At 50.6% G+C, this 17,844-nt stretch overlaps 2 protein-coding genes across 2 annotated transcripts; both read left to right on the top strand.

Moving 5' to 3' along the window:
• Positions 1 to 4,750: 4,750 nt before the first annotated feature.
• OCSTAMP (osteoclast stimulatory transmembrane protein) lies at positions 4,751 to 8,037 on the top strand. The gene is made up of 3 exons (XM_029960380.1): positions 4,751 to 4,794; positions 5,683 to 6,727; positions 7,696 to 8,037. Exons 1-3 carry the CDS (start codon positions 4,751 to 4,753, stop codon positions 8,035 to 8,037), a joined length of 1,431 nt encoding a protein of 476 aa, XP_029816240.1.
• Positions 8,038 to 12,464: 4,427 nt separating this feature from the next.
• LOC103754308 (thyrotropin-releasing hormone receptor) lies at positions 12,465 to 17,592 on the top strand. Its single transcript, XM_018073798.3, is given in 4 exon segments — positions 12,465 to 12,486; positions 12,819 to 13,225; positions 13,228 to 13,635; positions 17,206 to 17,592. Coding segments are annotated over 4 exon segments (1,224 nt in total).
• Positions 17,593 to 17,844: the final 252 nt, after the last annotated feature.

The raw sequence follows: 17,844 nt of genomic DNA on the forward strand, positions 1-17,844 counted from the left end.
CCTTTAATGATTGTGGAAAACGTAAAATAAAGCACATTTGTTAGCACATCTCATCGTCCTGTTTGCTCTGTAGGTTGAGGGGAGAAAAGCAAAGCCCGAGTCTCCCCCTGCCTCAGCTTCACCCCTGATTTGGGCAGGAGGGAGGAGCAGGAGAGGAGTGAGGTCTCCCTCCTTGTCTGAGCAAGACAGAGCCCTGTTAAGCAGCTGAGGAATGGGAAAGCCCCTTGCTCAGCATCTCAGGGCTGCTCTGCCAAAGAGCCTTTGCTGGGCAGACCCCAAATTGCTGTCCCGCCTGGCTGGGCTGGGCTGGGGCACTGTCGTTCTGCAAGGATGATCCTCACCATGCCTTAGTGAAGAAGGGCTGAATGGGGAAGGGAAAATTGCTCCCTGCAGTTTGCTTTCTCAGCCAGCTGTCTGTGAGCAACACAGGATTGCTGTCCTGGGCCAGGGAACAGGCTGTGCCCTGCGTGGCTGGTGCTGCAGGAAGGAGCCCCGCTGTCCTGCTGCCCTGCACCGCTGGAGCTGCTGCTGCTGCAGCAGGGGATCCACCTCAGTCACTGGGACAGAGCTGCCCCTGTCCCTGCAGCCTGGGGGACAGACAGCACAAGTTTGCTTATGGTCTCAGCTCTGATTTGGTGCATCCTCATCAAATCCAGGAGGATGGTTTTTCACTTGGGCTGGAAAGAAGAACTGAGACCACAGAGTTTGTGTAGAAGCCTCCAAAAATCACTCCCAGTGCCCTGGCACGTCTGTGGCACTGCCTAGGCAGAGGTCAGAAGGTGTTTCACAAATGCAGCCAGGGCAGGTTTATGATCTCTGTGCCAGCATGAGAAAGTGAGGCAGAGAGGGGACCAGTGACTAACCCAAGGTCCACAACAGGGCCTAAACAGACCTGGGATAGGCACGAAAAGCACCTGGATCCTAAACCTCTTTAGACAAAGACCTGTCAGCTCTGTCAGCAGCCTCTGTCTCCCAGGGGTCCCCAGAGGATCTGGTTAAAAGCGTGTGAACGACAGTGTTACCTAATTCTGCTCTTTCATATCCAGGCATCTGTGAGAGCAGAACTAGTCTGGTATGCCTGAGTTTGAATTTATTTTCTTTTTAAACAGAGATTTTAATATTTAGTGTTTCTGGCTTTCAAAGGTGAACAGGGCTGCATGAATAATTTCTGATTCCATTTGCTGCTGCTAGTACTAAGATTTGCCAAAAGCAGCAGTCTTGAAGGGTCTGTGATACTAGCAGAGATATGAAAATTCCCAGGAAAGGGTATTTCAAGTGCTGTACTAACCTTCTATAACTTTGACTGTGTTATTTTAAAGGAACTCTGCCTGCCTATGCACCATTTCTCTAGGAATGTAAAAATGCAACAACCATCACAAAAGCCATTCACATCAGCAGCCTCCTTGTGAATTTTAATTAACAGGAAATGCCACTCACACATTGAAATTCAACATCCAGAATATCTCTGCTTCACTCCTTTGATGTTCCCTGTCCAATCCTGGACCAACATCCACATGTTCTCCTGAGACACTTGGAGGAAAATCATTTTGGTTTATTTACAGTAGGGAAGCATTTTGTAGTGTCTTTTATCCCAGAAGCATTCAAGTCACTTTACAAACCGTTCACACAGAAGAGCTGCTCTGTGGGTCCTTGGAGCAGGGAATGATTCTGGGGCTGTGCTCAGCTGATCTGCACCCAGCAGCGATGCTGGAAGTTCAGAAGAGAAAGGGAAAGATTCACAAAACAAACAAAAGCCCATCATGACAGGGGGAATTCAGCTGTTGCAGGTTAGACAGCCTTAGTTCCCTTATCACAGTTATGCCTCATGAGTAACTGAAGGGATATTGGTGGGATTTTTCTGTATTTCTATAGTAGAAACCTAAGAAGACGTGATGTGGCTCTGTATTACCATAAGTTGTTAATTTGAATGTGATCTTAACAAGCAAAGAGCCACCACTAATTGGCTAATCTTTCCCACACTCTCATTTTCTTGAATGGGCAAAATAACGTGATCAGCAGGTGCTGATGATATTGCCATGGAGAAACACCTTCGGCCTTAGTGATTCTGTTTTAGCCCTCCATTCATCTTCTTTACCCAGTCCTTTTCTCAAGCTGTACAGTTCCTGCACCCCCCACACTACCTGGGATTCAGCTGCTCCTTTATGACACACTCTCTCCCATCACTGTCACCACCTCAGGGTTACTCTGTCACTGCAGGTTGAACTTGCAGGTGTCTTGGCACAAACCCACCCTGAGCACTGCAATCTGCAAAGCAGGACTGGATTCAAAACCTCTGTCCTGGGGGGTACAAGCTCAGTCCCCATGCCTAGTTCAGGTAAAGCCAGGCTCTGCTTCCTGGCTACAATGCCAATTAAATCCTCTGCTGTGTCATAGTTCCAGCAAGCTGCCTGTGGGCATGTGGGGCTCTGTCTTCTCCTGTAGTGCTAAAAAGTCGAAATTGGTGATATTAGAAAACTTAGAGCTTGAGCTCTACAGACTGGGACTTGTCAAGAAAGCAAAGTGCCTTTATACCACCTGGGAGCCACACAGGGCAAGAAAAGGCACCTCAGAGCATTTCTCCTAATCTTCCTCGGTTTTCCTCAACTCTCCCACCCACAGACAGACTTCTTTAGTTTTTGAGTCGGAACGAGCCAGACCTCCAGGCCCTTGAGCCGCGTGTGACCACAAGATGTCACAGTTGCTTCGTTGCGGGGCTCGGTCCTGCCCTGCCCGTGTCCCGCTCCCAGCCTTCGCCCGCCGTTTCCCGGGTATCCCTATGAACACACGAGCTACTGCAGAGGATCAGTTCTGGGTATAAAATAGACGATATCCTACATCTAGCCTGTCCTGTCGTGCAGCCTGCAGGGATCAATTCTGAGTTGAGCCAGAGGAAAAAATCCAACTCTGACTTTGCAAACAAACACTTGTTGATGCTGCCAGAGTTATGGCTCAGTTTCCAACAGACTTCAGGTGCCTTTGCCAGATGATGTAGCAGAGTCAGAAAAACACTCACCACAATGCTGTGGGCTTGAGGGTTTTTTGTTCTTTATAGCCTATTGCTAATTTTTTTGTTTTTTTGGTTTTTTTTTTTTTTGCTGCCCCAGAAAGCTGCCTGTGCAGCCTGGATGGGGTCCCAGGGGCTGATGTGAATATCAGTTTGCTCTGAAGTAGAGCGAGAAAGAAGTTTAGTCTTAGGAGAAGCTGATGAGCCTTGCAGGATCCAGCTATGGGCCTTTTGGGTTAGTCCCTTATGGTTGAATTCAAGACCTAATTCATGGCCTGTGCAAGCAATTGCTATGGATGCTCCAAACAAACAGCACTTTCTTTCCCGCCCGCCTGGCTGGTGCCTCTTCCCGGCTGGAGCCAGGCAGAGTTTCTCATCCGGCCCCTGTGCTCCAGGGCACCAGGAAGAAAGCTTTGCTCCACCAGCCACACGGGAAAAACAAAACTTTTCACTACAAAGCGGAGCTGTTGAGTGGAGCAGCAAGGGCAGAAGGGGCCTTGCCTGGTGCCTGCAGGAAGGGCAGGGGAGGCAGGCAGAGGTTGTGCTCGTTACTCCGTGTCCTCCGTGGGGTCTGGCCACGTCCCCTGGGGAAGGTGCTGCTCTCCCAGCTCTCTCTGGAGGGCAGAGCCCCACGTGCTTTGTCCCAGGGGTGGCCGGGACAGGGCTGACCTCCAGCCCTTCGCCCTTTCCCGCCCAGGGGAGCATGAGAACATCCCGGGGGCCCGGCAGTTCCCAGCCGGCGGGAGGGCTCCGCTCGGGACAGCAGGTCCCGACCAGGAATGGGCTCAGCTGGCTGAGCTGCGTCACCTCTGCCCACAAGTGGTGGCTTAACATGAGAGTGTCTGGCAAAGGGGCAGCTTTGGTGGGAGCCAGGGAAGGTTCCTGTAAATCCACAGGCTCATAAATGAGGAGCAAACACCGTGGTTGGTTCCTGTCTCCTGGTGAGCAAGTTTGGCGGCTGGAGCTCTGTGCCCTGCACATCCTGGGGGGCCAGGAAGGTCAGTCCCGTGGGGACTGCACCTCCTGGCCTGTACATCCGAGAGTTTCTCCAGTTTGGGAATCCTGACTGTGGCTGCAGGGGATTTGCTGGCTATAGGGAATTGGGAAAGGTTCAAGTTAGAAGCTTCATTTTCCTTTGCCAGGACTGTGACATGAGCCTTGAAGCAGCCTGTGAGCCCTGCACACAGTTTCAGCAGGGAGCAGCAGGCTGTCAGAACAGAACAGTTACCAGCACATGGTTTGCTGGATCCTGCCATGCTCCTTGTGCCATGATTGATGTCTGGAAGGGGAAAAGCTCCCCTTCACTCTGAGAGAGATTCCAACCCTGCTGGTCGCTGGTGGGCAGTGTGAGGAGTAATCATCTGATTTCCCAACAAGGGATGGTGACACCCCACATTCCATGTGATGCTTGTTCCATCTTTGTCAGCCCATATGTTATTGACTCATTTTTTCAGCTATGTGTCATGTAAATAAGCCTTGTCTGCAATAACAGTAAGACCAGAAGAGGTGTAAAGCCCAAGCAGTGCTGTGCATCCTGGCTCTGTTCCACAGTGGTGTTATTCCCCGGGCTTCACACACCAGGTTTGCCCCACTCACTTCAGGAATTGCCAGTGTTGCTGATCTGAATTGCCTTAAAACATCTTATTTTTTGAGTCCTGGCTCTCTGGTGCTGCCTTGGTTTTTTTATCCTGCCTCTCCTGACTGCCACACCCGGGATCCTCTCTCAGAGCAATAAGGCACCGGAGCATGGAGAGGTTTCAAGCAAGTCTGGGGTACCTCACTGCTACTGGGTATGTAGTGTCTTCTCTAAATCTCTCTTTCTCTCTATCTTGATAGTTCTTGTATGTTTTTTTCCACTGAAAACCTCCTTTGCTAGTCAAAAATCTCCCTCAAAGGATAGCTGAGGCTGCTGTCGAGCAGTAGGAGATGGGAATTGCCTGGCTGGGGGCAGGCTCTTCTTCCCCACCAGGTTTTCTGGTCTCCAGAGAGTCACTCCAGATGTAAGGCCTGAGAAATTATATTCTTTCCCAAATGTTTGTTTCCCCTAGACATTTAAATAGCTCAATGGGACCTTTCATCCTGTCTGTAGTGGCCAAATTCTTGTCCTTGGAGATTTCCTCTGGCCCTGCAGCTTCAGTGTGAAACTGTTTTCTCAGGTCAGTTCTCTGTTTGTCACACTTAAACCTGCAGATTTGTGTTTGGCTTCCTCTTAAGGGGCAGAGAGACCAGAAACCCCCCTCAACTGCCTGTCATCCACGTACCACCTTGTAAATACAACTTGACTTGTAAATACAGCAGCCAGGAGCCTCCTCTTTCTCGCTCCAACATCCTCTAAATAACCACTAAAGACACACTCAGCCACTGCCAATGATTTGACCCCTCTGAATGGCTCTATTATGGTTTTCATAGAAAAACACAATGCTTTCCTGTGCTTACATTAAAGGAGGAGCAGCTGCATTGTACTTGGTATTTGATCTTTCAAGAAATGCCTTGAACTTCCCTGTCCTGATGCTTCCAGGGGAGATCTTGGTCCCAGCTACTCATCTTAGCAGGGAAGTAGAGAAGGGTGAGACCAGAAGTACCCAGAGAAGGACATTATAAGACCCATGAGTGATTATCTTGCGAAAGCCCCCTAACCAGTGTGTTTATGTACACCCAGGTACTTGTTCTTTTTACAGGATGAGTGCCCATGTCTACTGTGAAGACTTTCTCTTCCCAAAGGTGCACAGAACCGTGGCAGACCTATGGTGGGTTTACTCCAAACCTGTCCCAGCAGATGGCAGAGAGCTGTGGACCTTGTTTCTGCAGTGTTCCTGCATTACAGCACTGATAGGGGGCCTCTTTTACAACTGGATGTTTGCTTCCCTGGAGTACTCCTGGCATCTCTCCACTGCAATGTCCATCTCCTTCAGCCTGCTCCTTCTCCTGACCCTTTTCCTGGTGCATCCTGCCCGCTGTGTCTTCAGTATGATCATGCCAACGCTGGGCACCAAGCAAGGCCGGAAACTTCTCCTGTCGACCTGCGTGGTGATCGCGGTGGTGAACACAACACCCAACATCGTCAGCAACATCCAAACCATCCTGCAGGTCATCAAGTGCATCTGCAAGAATTCCTCTGACAGCCTCCTGAACTCCACTGCCCTGCTGCAGGCGGCCTCCCAGGAGTTTGGGGGTGCAATCCAAGAAGCCGTTTATCTGTTAACCTTTTATAAGCCCATGAATGGACGTTTTAAGTTTTCATCGCTTCAGAACACCTCCTCCATATACCAAAAAATGGACCTTGCAGGTGAGAAAATCAGTAGGGACTTTTTGTCTGCTGAGGTACTGGTCAAAGACACTGTACGAGTAGGCAGCAGGCTGGTTGCTGGTTTCTCCATGCTCTACCTCTGTTTTGAGTCCACCTGGTACTTGAAAAATTATCTCACCAACCTCCGCTTCGACAATTTTTACATCACCGAGAAGCTGGAGCGTTTGGCTGCGGACAGAAAAGCAGCTCACCTGCTGGTGGGCTCATCCAAAAACCTCATCCGACCGACAGGCTTGAAGCTGTCCCGGGAAGAAGGGCTGCAGTGCCTCGTGCAGGCCGTGCTGCTCACCGTGGCCCTGCTGCTGATGCTGCTGCTGGTGGCGATGGAGCACCTTGCCTTCAGCGTGGCAGACACTGCGGTGAGAAAGGCAGCTCAGTTCTCCGTGGTGCCCGTCACCCTCCACATCAAATACAAGGTGGGTGCTGGGGTGCCCTGTGCTGCCCTGCATGGGGACCCCGCTGTGTGCCACATCACAGGAGGTGGTGGTGGGGATTACAATCTTTGTACCCTTATTTATCCACTCCTGACTTCCCTCCCCAGCAGCCAGATGGACAAGCAACAGGCCTGGAGGGGAGAAGGCAGAGGCACAACCTCAGTTGCTCCTTGGAGTGCATCAAACAGCAGCAGACACCTGCTCCCCTCGGGAGCGAGGAGGGGAGCAAATAGTTCCTCACGCTGCAAAGACACTGCCAGCAGCAGGCAGTCAGACCTCCCTTCCCTGGGCAAGGTGGAGGAATGGGAGTCCCTGTGGCACTGTCCCTCCACTGCAGAGCAGGTGCAAGCCCAAAAGGAAGGGGGAAGCTGATGAACGCTGAGGATGTCTCCTCATCTTATTGCACTGGCTGTCTTTTAAGTAGAAAGCCCTGCTCCCTGGCTTCATTTTTACCCCGTGCAATCCTTTTCACAAACCTCTCCAGTTTGTATTTCAATATCATTTATCTGGACTAGTTCTGGTTTGGTGTTTTAGCTTCCCTTTTCTGTCACACAGCTTGCTTCCCTCCCCAGCCTCAGGATCCTTAGTGCAGACACCTGCTTACGATGGATTTGCATGAAAATAATCAGGGCTTAGGAAAAGCCTCTAATATTCAGATATGCAGACACTAATACTGCTGTCTGGATGATGCCTTTCACCATAAATCTCACACTGTGAATACCTGTTATGATCTCTGTAGCAGCAGATAAAGATGACAGATAGGACTGGTTCTCACCATGCCCAGCACTCAGCACCTGCACTGTTACTCTCACTCAGACTGAAGTGTACAGACACTTCAGAGTCCTTCCCCTAGTGCTGTAAGGTGATTCCACATCCCCAGGCTGATGTTTCTGTAGAAACCAGTTGATTTTGTTCAGACTCCACTTACCTTTTAACTCTCTTTATTTCAGGCTAAAATAGGGATCCTGCCCTCTTTTATCGAAGGTTTCGGGTTTCCTGCTGAGGAATTACCACTTCGGGATTTCGAGCAGAACTACCACCATTATCTGATCTCCAGCTCTGCCCACTGCAGGATCAGCCCCCCAGTGCCTCCCAACCCCTCTGTGCTGCTCGTTGTGGGGCTGCTCTTCTGCATCCTCTACTCCACCGTGTTCCTGGAAACCTACGCACGCCGCCTGTGCCGAAAAATCGCCGCCTCCTTCTTCCCGAGCTGGGAGGAGAAGCGAGTGCTTTACCTCTACAGGAAGCTGTCCAGGAGGCAAAACAAGGAGCAAAGCTGTGTGAAGAACTGAGGGTGCTTTTGGAAATCGAGGGGATGTCTGACACCCGTGGCAGTGGCTTGGCACAGGCTTCTGCAAGAGCATCACACGCTTAATTTTCCAGAGTTAGAGAAGTGTTGGAGTCTGGGGAAAAAAAAATTTGACAAAAAAAAAAAAAGAAAAAAAAGAAAAAAAATTTAAATGTCACATTTTGCATCAATTTGAGAAAAATGGGCTAATATTTTTTTTTTTTAATATCTAGAAGTTCTGGAGTCAACTATTCCAGAAGGTGGGAGATGATGGCTCATATGACTTGGAGCATATCTGCAGCATTAGCCAAGGCTAACTGCTGCCTGGGAAATACATGGGAGCTGGGGTAGGGGAAGATCTCATTCACCTCCTTCACCACATCCATGCTGGAAGAAGTACACGCTTCCTTTCTCAAGTTATACCTTCAGGCAGCAAGAAAGGAAACTCATTTGACTCAATTAATTTAATTTTCAAGGTCACCATCCCTGGAGGGATTTAAAAGACTTGTACATGTGGCACCTGTGGACATGGTTTAGTGGTGGCCTTGGCAGTGCTGGGATAAGGGTTGGACTTGATGATTTTAAATGTTGGGTTGTTTCAAACTCAGAAACTATGCCATTGTATCCAAAATGCATAAATCCATCACTAGGGCAGCATCTGAAGTGTGTTATTTTTGAAAGAGAGGCAGATGGGACACCTCTGTAAGGGCAGGAGCCGCAGGGGGGGAGATCCATCTGTGCCAGGTTATAAACAAAGCAACTTCACAGCTTCATTTCTTCGAAGCATCCCTATTATTTTCCTCCCTTCTTCCATTAAAGTCTTCATTAAGGTAATTATTTGACATAATGCACCTCAATGAGATTAAATGACAGAAGTGAAGTGGCAGCTGCTGCCAGATGCACCGGATTTTCTCAGCTTCTGAGGTACTTGAAGAAAGTAGGTCTGGATTATATTTTTTTAAGCATTTATCTAAGAAAACCCTGGTGCATTCATCACCCCAGGTTTCTTAATTTCCTGCTGTTCTGATGATTAATCCAAGCACCTTTTTGCCTCTGCAGCAATGGGGGGCTTTGTCATGGGGTTTCTCTAGGAAATACTACTGAGTAGCCAAAATTATCTGGAGTTAGGGGTTAAAATAGAGCTGGGAGAAGAGAGGAGCACCTCTAGCCAGCTAACCATCCCAGCAGCATCTCCCCTTCCAACAAGAACATCTTTTTAAAAAGTTTTTCCTCGGGAAGACTCATCTTTTTGGCAGGAGATGAGCGTTGGTGATGAGCCTGTGCAGCACAGCAGTCACGTCGCCCCTGGTGCCGGCTCGGGCTGTCGTGCTTTCCCCGGGCAGGGGAGCTGGCAGGAGGTAGAGCTGCTGGAAATTGCTTTGTTCTCCTGAGAGGTGTTGTTCCTCAGATAAAGGTGTGACAAAACAGGAAACATTACCATTATAGAGCTATATTGTGCCCTGGAGAGGTCAGCTGCCTCGTCAGGGTTTGCTTAATGGTGCGACAGAGAAATGCTGAACAGATGAACCAGCAGGCAACATTCATTTATTCACATATTCTTTTATTAAGTATGACTAATATACAAGCCTTGTTATTTGCTAAGGGATTTTCATTCCTCGGAGCCCCTCCATACTCCCACTCTCACTCCTGCTCATTGTGGCTCTCGTTGCCTTCGTTTTCCCTCAGCACATCCCTCCTGTCCCACAGGCAAGAGGACACAGGGACCAAGGCTTTGCCCTCTGTCACTGTCACCCACCAGCCCCTCGTGCTGGGTCTGGAGCCCTCGAGGTGGGTCCTGAGTGTCCACCTCAGGGAAATTCCTGCTGGTCAGTGCTGCTCCTACTTATTTACTGTCTCTGACTGTGTTCTGCAGGGAAGGGTTTCACTACATCTGGTTTCCAGGCTTGGTTATTCATGAAGTTTAAAGTTCAGGGTCAGACATTCACATGCATTGAGGCAGAGGCAGGGCTGGGGTGCTGTGGTGGGGCTGGGGAGCTTTCTTGCACTTGCTGAGGTTTGAGGCTTCTTAATTACATAGAGAAAAGTGTTAATCACGAGAGAGAAAGGCCCCTGGGTTGCTCTCTTCTCCAGGAGTGCAATAAGCCCCGGGGGCACAAAGTCATTCTCACATGGGACAGCCCTGAAAGCCCTGATTGCCTTGGAGTTCTGCGATGTGTTTTAGTGGATTTTTCACAGGCAAAACATATGCTAAGTTCCTGCCCACGGCTGGCTGGCAGGCAAGAATGAATGGCCTTAATATACTGAGGAGCAAGTGCACATTATTTCACTCAGACAGTCTCTAGGAAAGATCTCAAAAACAGCCACAAATCTGCATCTGCCAGAGCAGACAGCCAAGCAGACAAAAACCTCTCTCCTCAAGTGTTTCCTGATTTTTAAGCAAACTCCATTTTTACTGCATTTATCCTACCTACGGTATTTGCACTGTTACTGCTATGGAGAAGCAACACTTCCATGCACCAAACCTTAGAGAAGGAAGTATTAATGACCACAAATAAAAGCAAATAAAAGCTATTTCATAGCATTGTGCCTGCAATTCATAGCAAGGGTTTCCCTGGTCCTGGCTCTTTCTAATGCAGATCGTGTCAGGGTTTCATTCTGAACTCAATGCCTCACATTAGAAAATTTCCAAATTAGTTGTAACTAATTTCCAAATTAGTTGTAACAGTCCTTCATCCTGGGACAAAAACAGTTGAAATGGGGTAGAAGCAACATTGGTTATCCCAGAAGGCTGCTGAAAGCTGGGATGTGGATACAGAAGCCAATCCTCCAGGCACTTTTCTCAGTCCCCTGATTTCCAGGTTTCACTCTGAAATCAGTGATTTCTCACTCTCCAGGCACTCAGAGAAGCCCCTGCTCATCTGCAATATCTGTTTTCATCCCTTTACTAATTTCTGAGAAGTGAGAGGCTTTTCCCTTGAGGTCTCAGGCTGCGAACGCAGCAGGGAAGCAAGGGAGAGGAGAAGGGGTCATTTTCCTCTAATGTGTGAAAGTGGCCTCATTTTAATGTCTTTAAAATTTTGGTTCCTTCAAAATATATTAGCTGAAGTATTAGCTGCAGGAAGATCACCAGTTCCTCTGTGTCCTCAAGGCATTTTCAAGACACGGTGCATCACAGATTCAATAACAACATATCTCTAAAAGAGAGATTATACAAACCAGAGAGAAATGTAACCAAAAGCCATGAGGGAACTGTGCTGGCCAGATGGGGAAGAGAGGAGCCTGAGATGACCTGCAGAGCTGCCTGTGCTCCCTGAACCTGGAAGTAACTGACCATCCCTGTCCTTACTTGGGGCTGGGAAAGCATCATTTCTGTCATTCCATTTCTCCACTGGCACTGTGTGGATGCAGCCTCTGTGTCCCAGCTCCAACAGCAGAAGTTTTATGGGTTTAATATTTGTAGGTTATGAAGCTCTAGGGAATGGAGAGGTGTTTTATCACAGATTTGAATAAGAGGACCACTTTCTCCCAGCTTTGTTTACTAAATATATGAAGTCATAGAGGTCTTTTCAGTCTTTCCACCCAGGTTTGTACAGACCAGCCTTAGAAATTTGCCTGTGAAATGCTAGACTTGAATCACCCAGCATCAGGATGATCCTACATATTTTGGATATGCACCTCAGTGTCTGGGATTAGCAGGACACTTCTGACTGTAACTGAAATCTAATCTAATAAAAAAAAGCAAGCTCTCTCCTTGTCCTTTCCTCCATCCACAGGTTAGGGGACCTTTAGCATTTAGCCCTGCAAACACAATTGCTCTTTAAATATGAAAATGCATTTTCTGAGTGCAGAGACATCAGGAGCAAGCACAGAGCTGGCAGCAAATTCTGGCTCCTACTGTCCATCAGGGAGACTCTGGATCTCCCAGCCTGACCATCAGGGAGATACCAGACACCCCAGCCTCATCGTTGGAAAAATACAGGATCTCCTAGTCCAGAACTGGGTAAGCCTTTTCCCAAAGAAGTAACAGTGATGTGCTTGTCTGGGACAGGGATGGCTATGGGAAAGACAGCACAAGGAGGTCACTACCTCATGTCCAGGGAAGGCATCCCTCTGCCCCAGCCCAAGGGATACAGGAAAGGCCATGGATCTCAGTGGCATCGCTCTGGTCCCATCCTCCTGAGGAGAAGGAAGGAAGGAAGGAAGGAAGGACTCCTCATCCTCAGCTCTCTTTGCCCGGGTGGGGGGAACAGTGGAGCCCGAGGATCGGCTGGGGACACAAGGCACCCACAGCCCGGAGCCCTGGAGCGAACACACTGCTGGGGGACTCAGCCCCTGTGTCTCTGCACCCTGGCTTCTCCAAGCTGCAACCCCATCCCCTGCCTGGGCTCCTTCCTCCTCCTCCTCCTCCTCTTCGGCTCAGCGGCGCGCTAGGACCCGGCGGGAGAAGGCGGGGGATGCCGGGGGGAGGCGATGGGGGGTCCCAGGAGTGGAGGTATCCCCAGGGGAACTGCGGGCGGTCCTGAGGGAGTCTTGGTGATTCCTGCGGGTCCCGGCGGCTGAGGGAGGTCCTGGAGGCTCCCGGGAGTTGGGGGTCCTGGGCAGTCCCGAGTGGTTCCCAGGGCTGGGGACTCCTGGAGGGTCTGGGGGACTGGGGGAATCCCGACCGCTCCCCGCCCCTCTCGACGGGGAGTTTGCAGGGGAGGGGGGTGCAAAGAGCCGGGCCGGCTGCAAGATTTGGGTGAATCGTTGGAAAGAAGTTGAGCGGAGGAGCCCGGGTGGGCCGGAGGCGGGGAGGGCGCGGGGCAGCCTCGGCTCTCGCCGCAGCGGTGCGCCGGGCTCCGCCGCGAACGGCTTACGGGGACGATGGAGAATGCTCGGGAGCCGCGCTGGGCGGCAGCGGCAACCAGAGCCTGGGCAGGATGCCCCGGCAGCCCCTGGAGCTGCAGGTGGTCACCATCCTGCTGGTGCTGCTCATCTGCGGGGTGGGCATCGCGGGCAACGCGATGGTGGTGCTGGTGGTGCTGCGCACCAAGCACATGGTGACCCCCACCAACTGCTACCTGGTGAGCCTGGCCGTGGCCGACCTCATCGTGCTGCTGGCGGCCGGGCTGCCCAACATCTCTGAAGTGGTGGCTTCTTGGGTGTACGGCTACGCCGGCTGCCTCTGCATCACCTACTTGCAGTACCTGGGCATCAACACCTCCGCCTGGTCCATCGCCGCCTTCACGGTGAGGAGCGGTACCTCGCCATCTGCCACGCCATCAAGGCGCAGCTCCTGTGCACCGTGTCCCGCGCCAAGCGCATCATCGCCTCGCTGTGGCTCTTCACCTCCCTGTACTGCCTCGTGTGGTTCTTCCTGGTGGACACGACCCAGGTCACCTTCTCGGATGGGGCACAGGTCACCTGTGGCTACCGGGTCTCCAGAAGCCTTTACCTGCCCATTTACTTCTTGGATTTTGCTGTCTTCTACGTCATCCCACTGGGGCTGGCCACTGTCCTCTACGGCCTCATTGCCCGCATCCTCTTCATGAGCCCCCTGCCTGCCACCCCGCAGCATTCCCGCCTGGCCTCCGTGCACCAGGGCAGCTCCCTCGGGCTCTCCTGCCGGGCCAACAAGGGGGCCCTGAGCTCCCGCAAGCAGGTAGGGGCTCCCCGCGGTGCTGGGACACGCTGGGCTGCAGGCAGCACTGTCAGGGGCTCGGGGCTTTGAGGGGCACCCTGGCACGGGACGGGGTGCCACAGTATTTTGCTTCCCCATGTGGGGGGAGTGGAGAGGGTTGGTTTGCTGCAAAGAAGCCTCCCCCAGGCCCAGCTGGGGTCTGGAAGCACAGATGGGCTCCCCCTGCTTTGGCTGGGCTTGGTGGAGCAGGACAGGGCTTCAGCACCACTTGGGGGTGGCAGGAGTGCAGGCATGTTTGCTGGCTAATTAATTCCTGATTGCCTCCCCGAGGAGGGGAGGGCTGGGTCACCTTATGCCAGAGAGACTCACCTCTCAGGCAGGGTCCTGGGCAGGTGACCTCAGATTTAAAGGAGTAAAGGGAAAGGAGAGCTTCCTTCCCTCTGAGCCCAACCCGGGCTGCAGCCCCCCCAGTCGCTGCAGCTGGGGAAGGTACTTGGATGTCACAGTGGTGTGTTTGCCTCTCGGTGATTCCTCTGTCATTCAGCTGCCTGCTCACTGCCCATATCCTTCTCCTTCCACCTCCTTCTGTCCTCATTCCTCCTCTTTCCCTGTACACATGGACAATCTCTGCCTCATGTTCCATGTCTTTGGATAGATCATTATCTAGACATGGGACACTCCTGCCTGCCTGTCCACTCTCCTGCTGTTTGCAGGAGCCCATCCCTTTCTGGATAGGCAGAAACACAGTCTGTTTTAAAGGGAAGGGCTGATTTTGGGAGTTTGATTTGAGTCCTTGAGATCTTTAGTTCTGTTGTGATGTCCAGACAGCCTAAAACAGGCAAACAGGCCTGCCCTAAAGTCCTTGTGTTTCCCACTCAGTGTCTTGTTGCCTTGCACAGAAACCTCCATTCCCCAGAAGAGACGAGTCAGAGTCACGGAGGGGAAGCGAACAGCCCACAGAACGTGTATTTCTTCATGCACTTCTAAGTCTTTCCAGTTCAGCTTTTCCTCCCTTTTTCTCCAGCACTGAAAGGTTTAAAGCGAGTGCCGAGTTCTGCAGAAGTATTTGCCTGCTCTCCCAGGGCCACTGGCTGCTGTGGGAGCCTCAGGCAGGGTGTTCAGCAGCGAGGGCTCTTGATACAAAGCAGGTCAGTGGATCTCTCCTTCCAGAGCAGCTGCTGGAGGGGCTGTGCCTCTCCCCCCCCAGTGCTGTGCCGTGGAGTGGCTGGGCTGCACAAAGCATGCTCCAGCATCATTAGGACAAGTGGCTGTTGGGGCTGGATGAGGGGCACTCCAGCTCCTGGAAACATTTTGTGCTCTTTTTTCCTTTACACTGGGAGTTTACTCGAGATCATCATTACCTCCTGAAATATCTCAGCACGCAGGCTTCTCCTGGATGGCCTGGCATCACAGAGCTGGCATCGTTAGGAATAAAGATGGCACTGAGTTTTTAAAACTATAAAGCAGTTTTCCAGGGCTTCCTGTAGCTGAGTATGTCTAGCTCAGGCAGTCCCTCTGACTGGAGTACAGCCTTCTCCCTCCGGCCTCTCTTTATAGAGGAACTGGTTCTTCCAGGTCCCGTGCCCAGAGTCCTCTGGGAGAGGTCCTACAGGGGCTACCTCAGAGGTGCCCATTTTTCTCCCTTGACTCTAAAGAGCCTGGATGGCTGGGGGTGTTTTGCTATGGCTGTGCTCCTACACAGCCCCAGCACTGCACTGCTTTCAGGGTGTGGAGACGCTGCTCTTCCCTCACTGAAAACATTTAAGTCCAGAGCAGGACAACACAAGGTGTAAGTTTTACTGTGTTCATCACTGATACAAACGCCAGCCACCTCCAAGCACTTATTTCACCTGCTGGGGAGGGACCACTAGAGGGAGTGGGATTCCTAAAAAAAGGATATGCAGCTCAGGATGATGGTGCGGGAACCAGGAGGGGGACATTGTCTGAGGAGGTGAGCTGCCCCTCAGCTTTGGCATAGGGACGCAGGATGTAGTCAGAAGTGGGTACAGCAGATATCCTTGGCCATCTAGTAATGCTGGTTCACGTGCTTAAAAGTAGTTTTCATCTAATATCAGCTGATCTGGTAAAACATCCCCTTCTGTCAGCAAACCCATGTCTTGCTTCTATTCACAGCTCATTTACAGCTGTTCCGTGTGCACTGTGTGCAATAGAGTTGTGGTAGAACACTTGGAAAATTGTTGTCCCTGAGCTGGTGCTACCCTGAAAGATCCTTGAAGGCCACAAAACCTAAAACCAAAAGCTTGTGAGATGTGTCTTGCTCTTCTGGATCCAGCCAGCCCTTGTAAAGGCATTGCAAAGCTCTGAAGCTTTTACTGACACCACTTGCACATTCTCTCATATCTTTCCCAAAAGGCAGCAAACTGTGGCAGCAAACAAGCTGGAGTCTTAGCAACAGCCTCCACACTCATTGTATCACTGTGAGATCTTATTCTGGGAAGTGTCCTCACTTTTCCATTAAACCACACACAGCAAATCCCTTCTATTTTGGCCTCAGCTTGATAACAGTCCCTTTCTTGCAGGGAAAGTTTTGTTGCCACTACCAACCACCCCCCAGTTTCTACTCACAGCATTACAGGAAGGCATAGTTCCTTGTGAGGAAGTAAAAAAAGCACTCCAAGAAAAGTTGAGAGACTGTAAATGTGATCTATGATTATTTCCATACCGAGAACTGGAGTTATTGCACAACTCCCCTCCTGACGTTTGCAACGCCACTGCCTTGATATGTATGTGGCATCAGTGTTTAGTCATATTTTCCTCCATGGGGACGTGTGTATTTTGTAAGTGTTTGTTGCATGAGGATTGTCACCTCCCAGAAATAGCTGTTGAAATTATTAGAATCACTGAGGTTTCGGTACAAACACCCATTTTCCCAAACAAGCTTGTGTCAAGCTGAGGGCAATTACTGCTCACTTCTGAATTCTCAGTTTCTTTTTGTTCCCACTATGTTAATGTTGTATTTCCCCAGTGTGCTGCAAATTAAAATAACCCATGCCAATTAGCTAAGTAACTCCCATATCAGCACAAGGAGGAATTTCTTTAAGACTCCTGACAGTCTCCTCTGCCCCCACGTGTTGCTCTGTATCAGGAGCCTATTTCCTGGAACAATATATCTGATGTAGGAAACCAGGAAACCCTAGGCAGGGAGATGAGATATATCCTATGGTACTCCCAAAACTTAGGTCTCCACCTTTGGAAAAGTATTTTCCCCACTGATTTATTGTTAGGCACAACTGTCAACTTTTTTTTTTTTCCTGGTACAGAAATTTCTATGATTATTCTAGCCCACTTCCAGGATGGTGGATGGTTCTGAAGCATTTTAGAGGATCTTCAAGGGTAGATGAAAACCTATAATTTAAGGGTTTATTTATGCAAGATTGTTTCCTGAGAAAAATAGTTTCAGAGACGAAGAGCTCCATGGTTTGGGTGCCTATTTTAAAAATGCTTAAAGAGAGAGAAAAGCACTGTGTAGACTGAATGAGCTGTCTGCAGCACTCCTCTAGGCGGGAATGTTCTGCCGGAGGTTCAGCATCACCTGACTATGTCTCTTTTTTGCATATCCCCACCGGCAAGGTGACCAAAATGCTGGCTGTGGTGGTGGTGCTCTTTGCCCTGCTGTGGCTGCCTTACCGCACGCTGGTGGTGGTGAACTCCTTCATGGACCCTCCCTACCTGAACACCTGGTTCCTCCTCTTCTGCCGCATGTGCATCTACCTGAACAGCGCCATCAACCCCATCGTCTACAACCTCATGTCGCAGAAGTTCAGGGCTGCCTTCAGGAAGCTGTACAAGTGCGAGGAGAAGCGCCCTGAGCCCCCTGCCCCGTGTGCTGCCCCGGCGCCCTACAGCGTCGGGAGGGACTGTTCCCACAACAGCTCTGAGCACAATGTCACCCAGCAAGAAGACCTGCACAGGCTCCCTGCCCCTGCAAAGAAGAACAAGCAAATCCTGGGACCCTGAAGCAAATCTTGGGAGCTGTGTGGCTGTACGGCTGTGTTGGGAAAACGCCAAGGGGAATCGCTTTGGCGCTGCAGCGAGCTGCATTTAACACTTCTCCGGGGCATTTAACAAAGCACATTGTTAAAGTCAAATCGGTTTGCTTTTCCTTCACGCTAATTTATTCTTGTTTGGTGAAGTGTTAGGCGCAGATCAGTGTTTAGCATCTTTAAAGCATCTATTGTAAATACAGCAGGGCAATGTCATTCTCTATTA

Source organism: Manacus vitellinus, unplaced genomic scaffold (genome assembly GCF_001715985.3).
Source record: "Manacus vitellinus isolate BGI_N305 unplaced genomic scaffold, ASM171598v3 scaffold_26_pilon, whole genome shotgun sequence".
Lineage (NCBI taxonomy): Eukaryota > Metazoa > Chordata > Aves > Passeriformes > Pipridae > Manacus > Manacus vitellinus.

Coding starts and splice junctions, on each gene's coding strand:
- OCSTAMP (XM_029960380.1), top strand. CDS start 4,751: ATGGAGAGGTTTCAAGCAAGTCTGGGGTACCTCACTGCTACTGG. Junction 4,795..5,682: donor GGGTACCTCACTGCTACTGG/GTATGTAGTGTC, acceptor TTCTTTTTACAG/GATGAGTGCCCATGTCTACT. Junction 6,728..7,695: donor CCCTCCACATCAAATACAAG/GTGGGTGCTGGG, acceptor TCTTTATTTCAG/GCTAAAATAGGGATCCTGCC.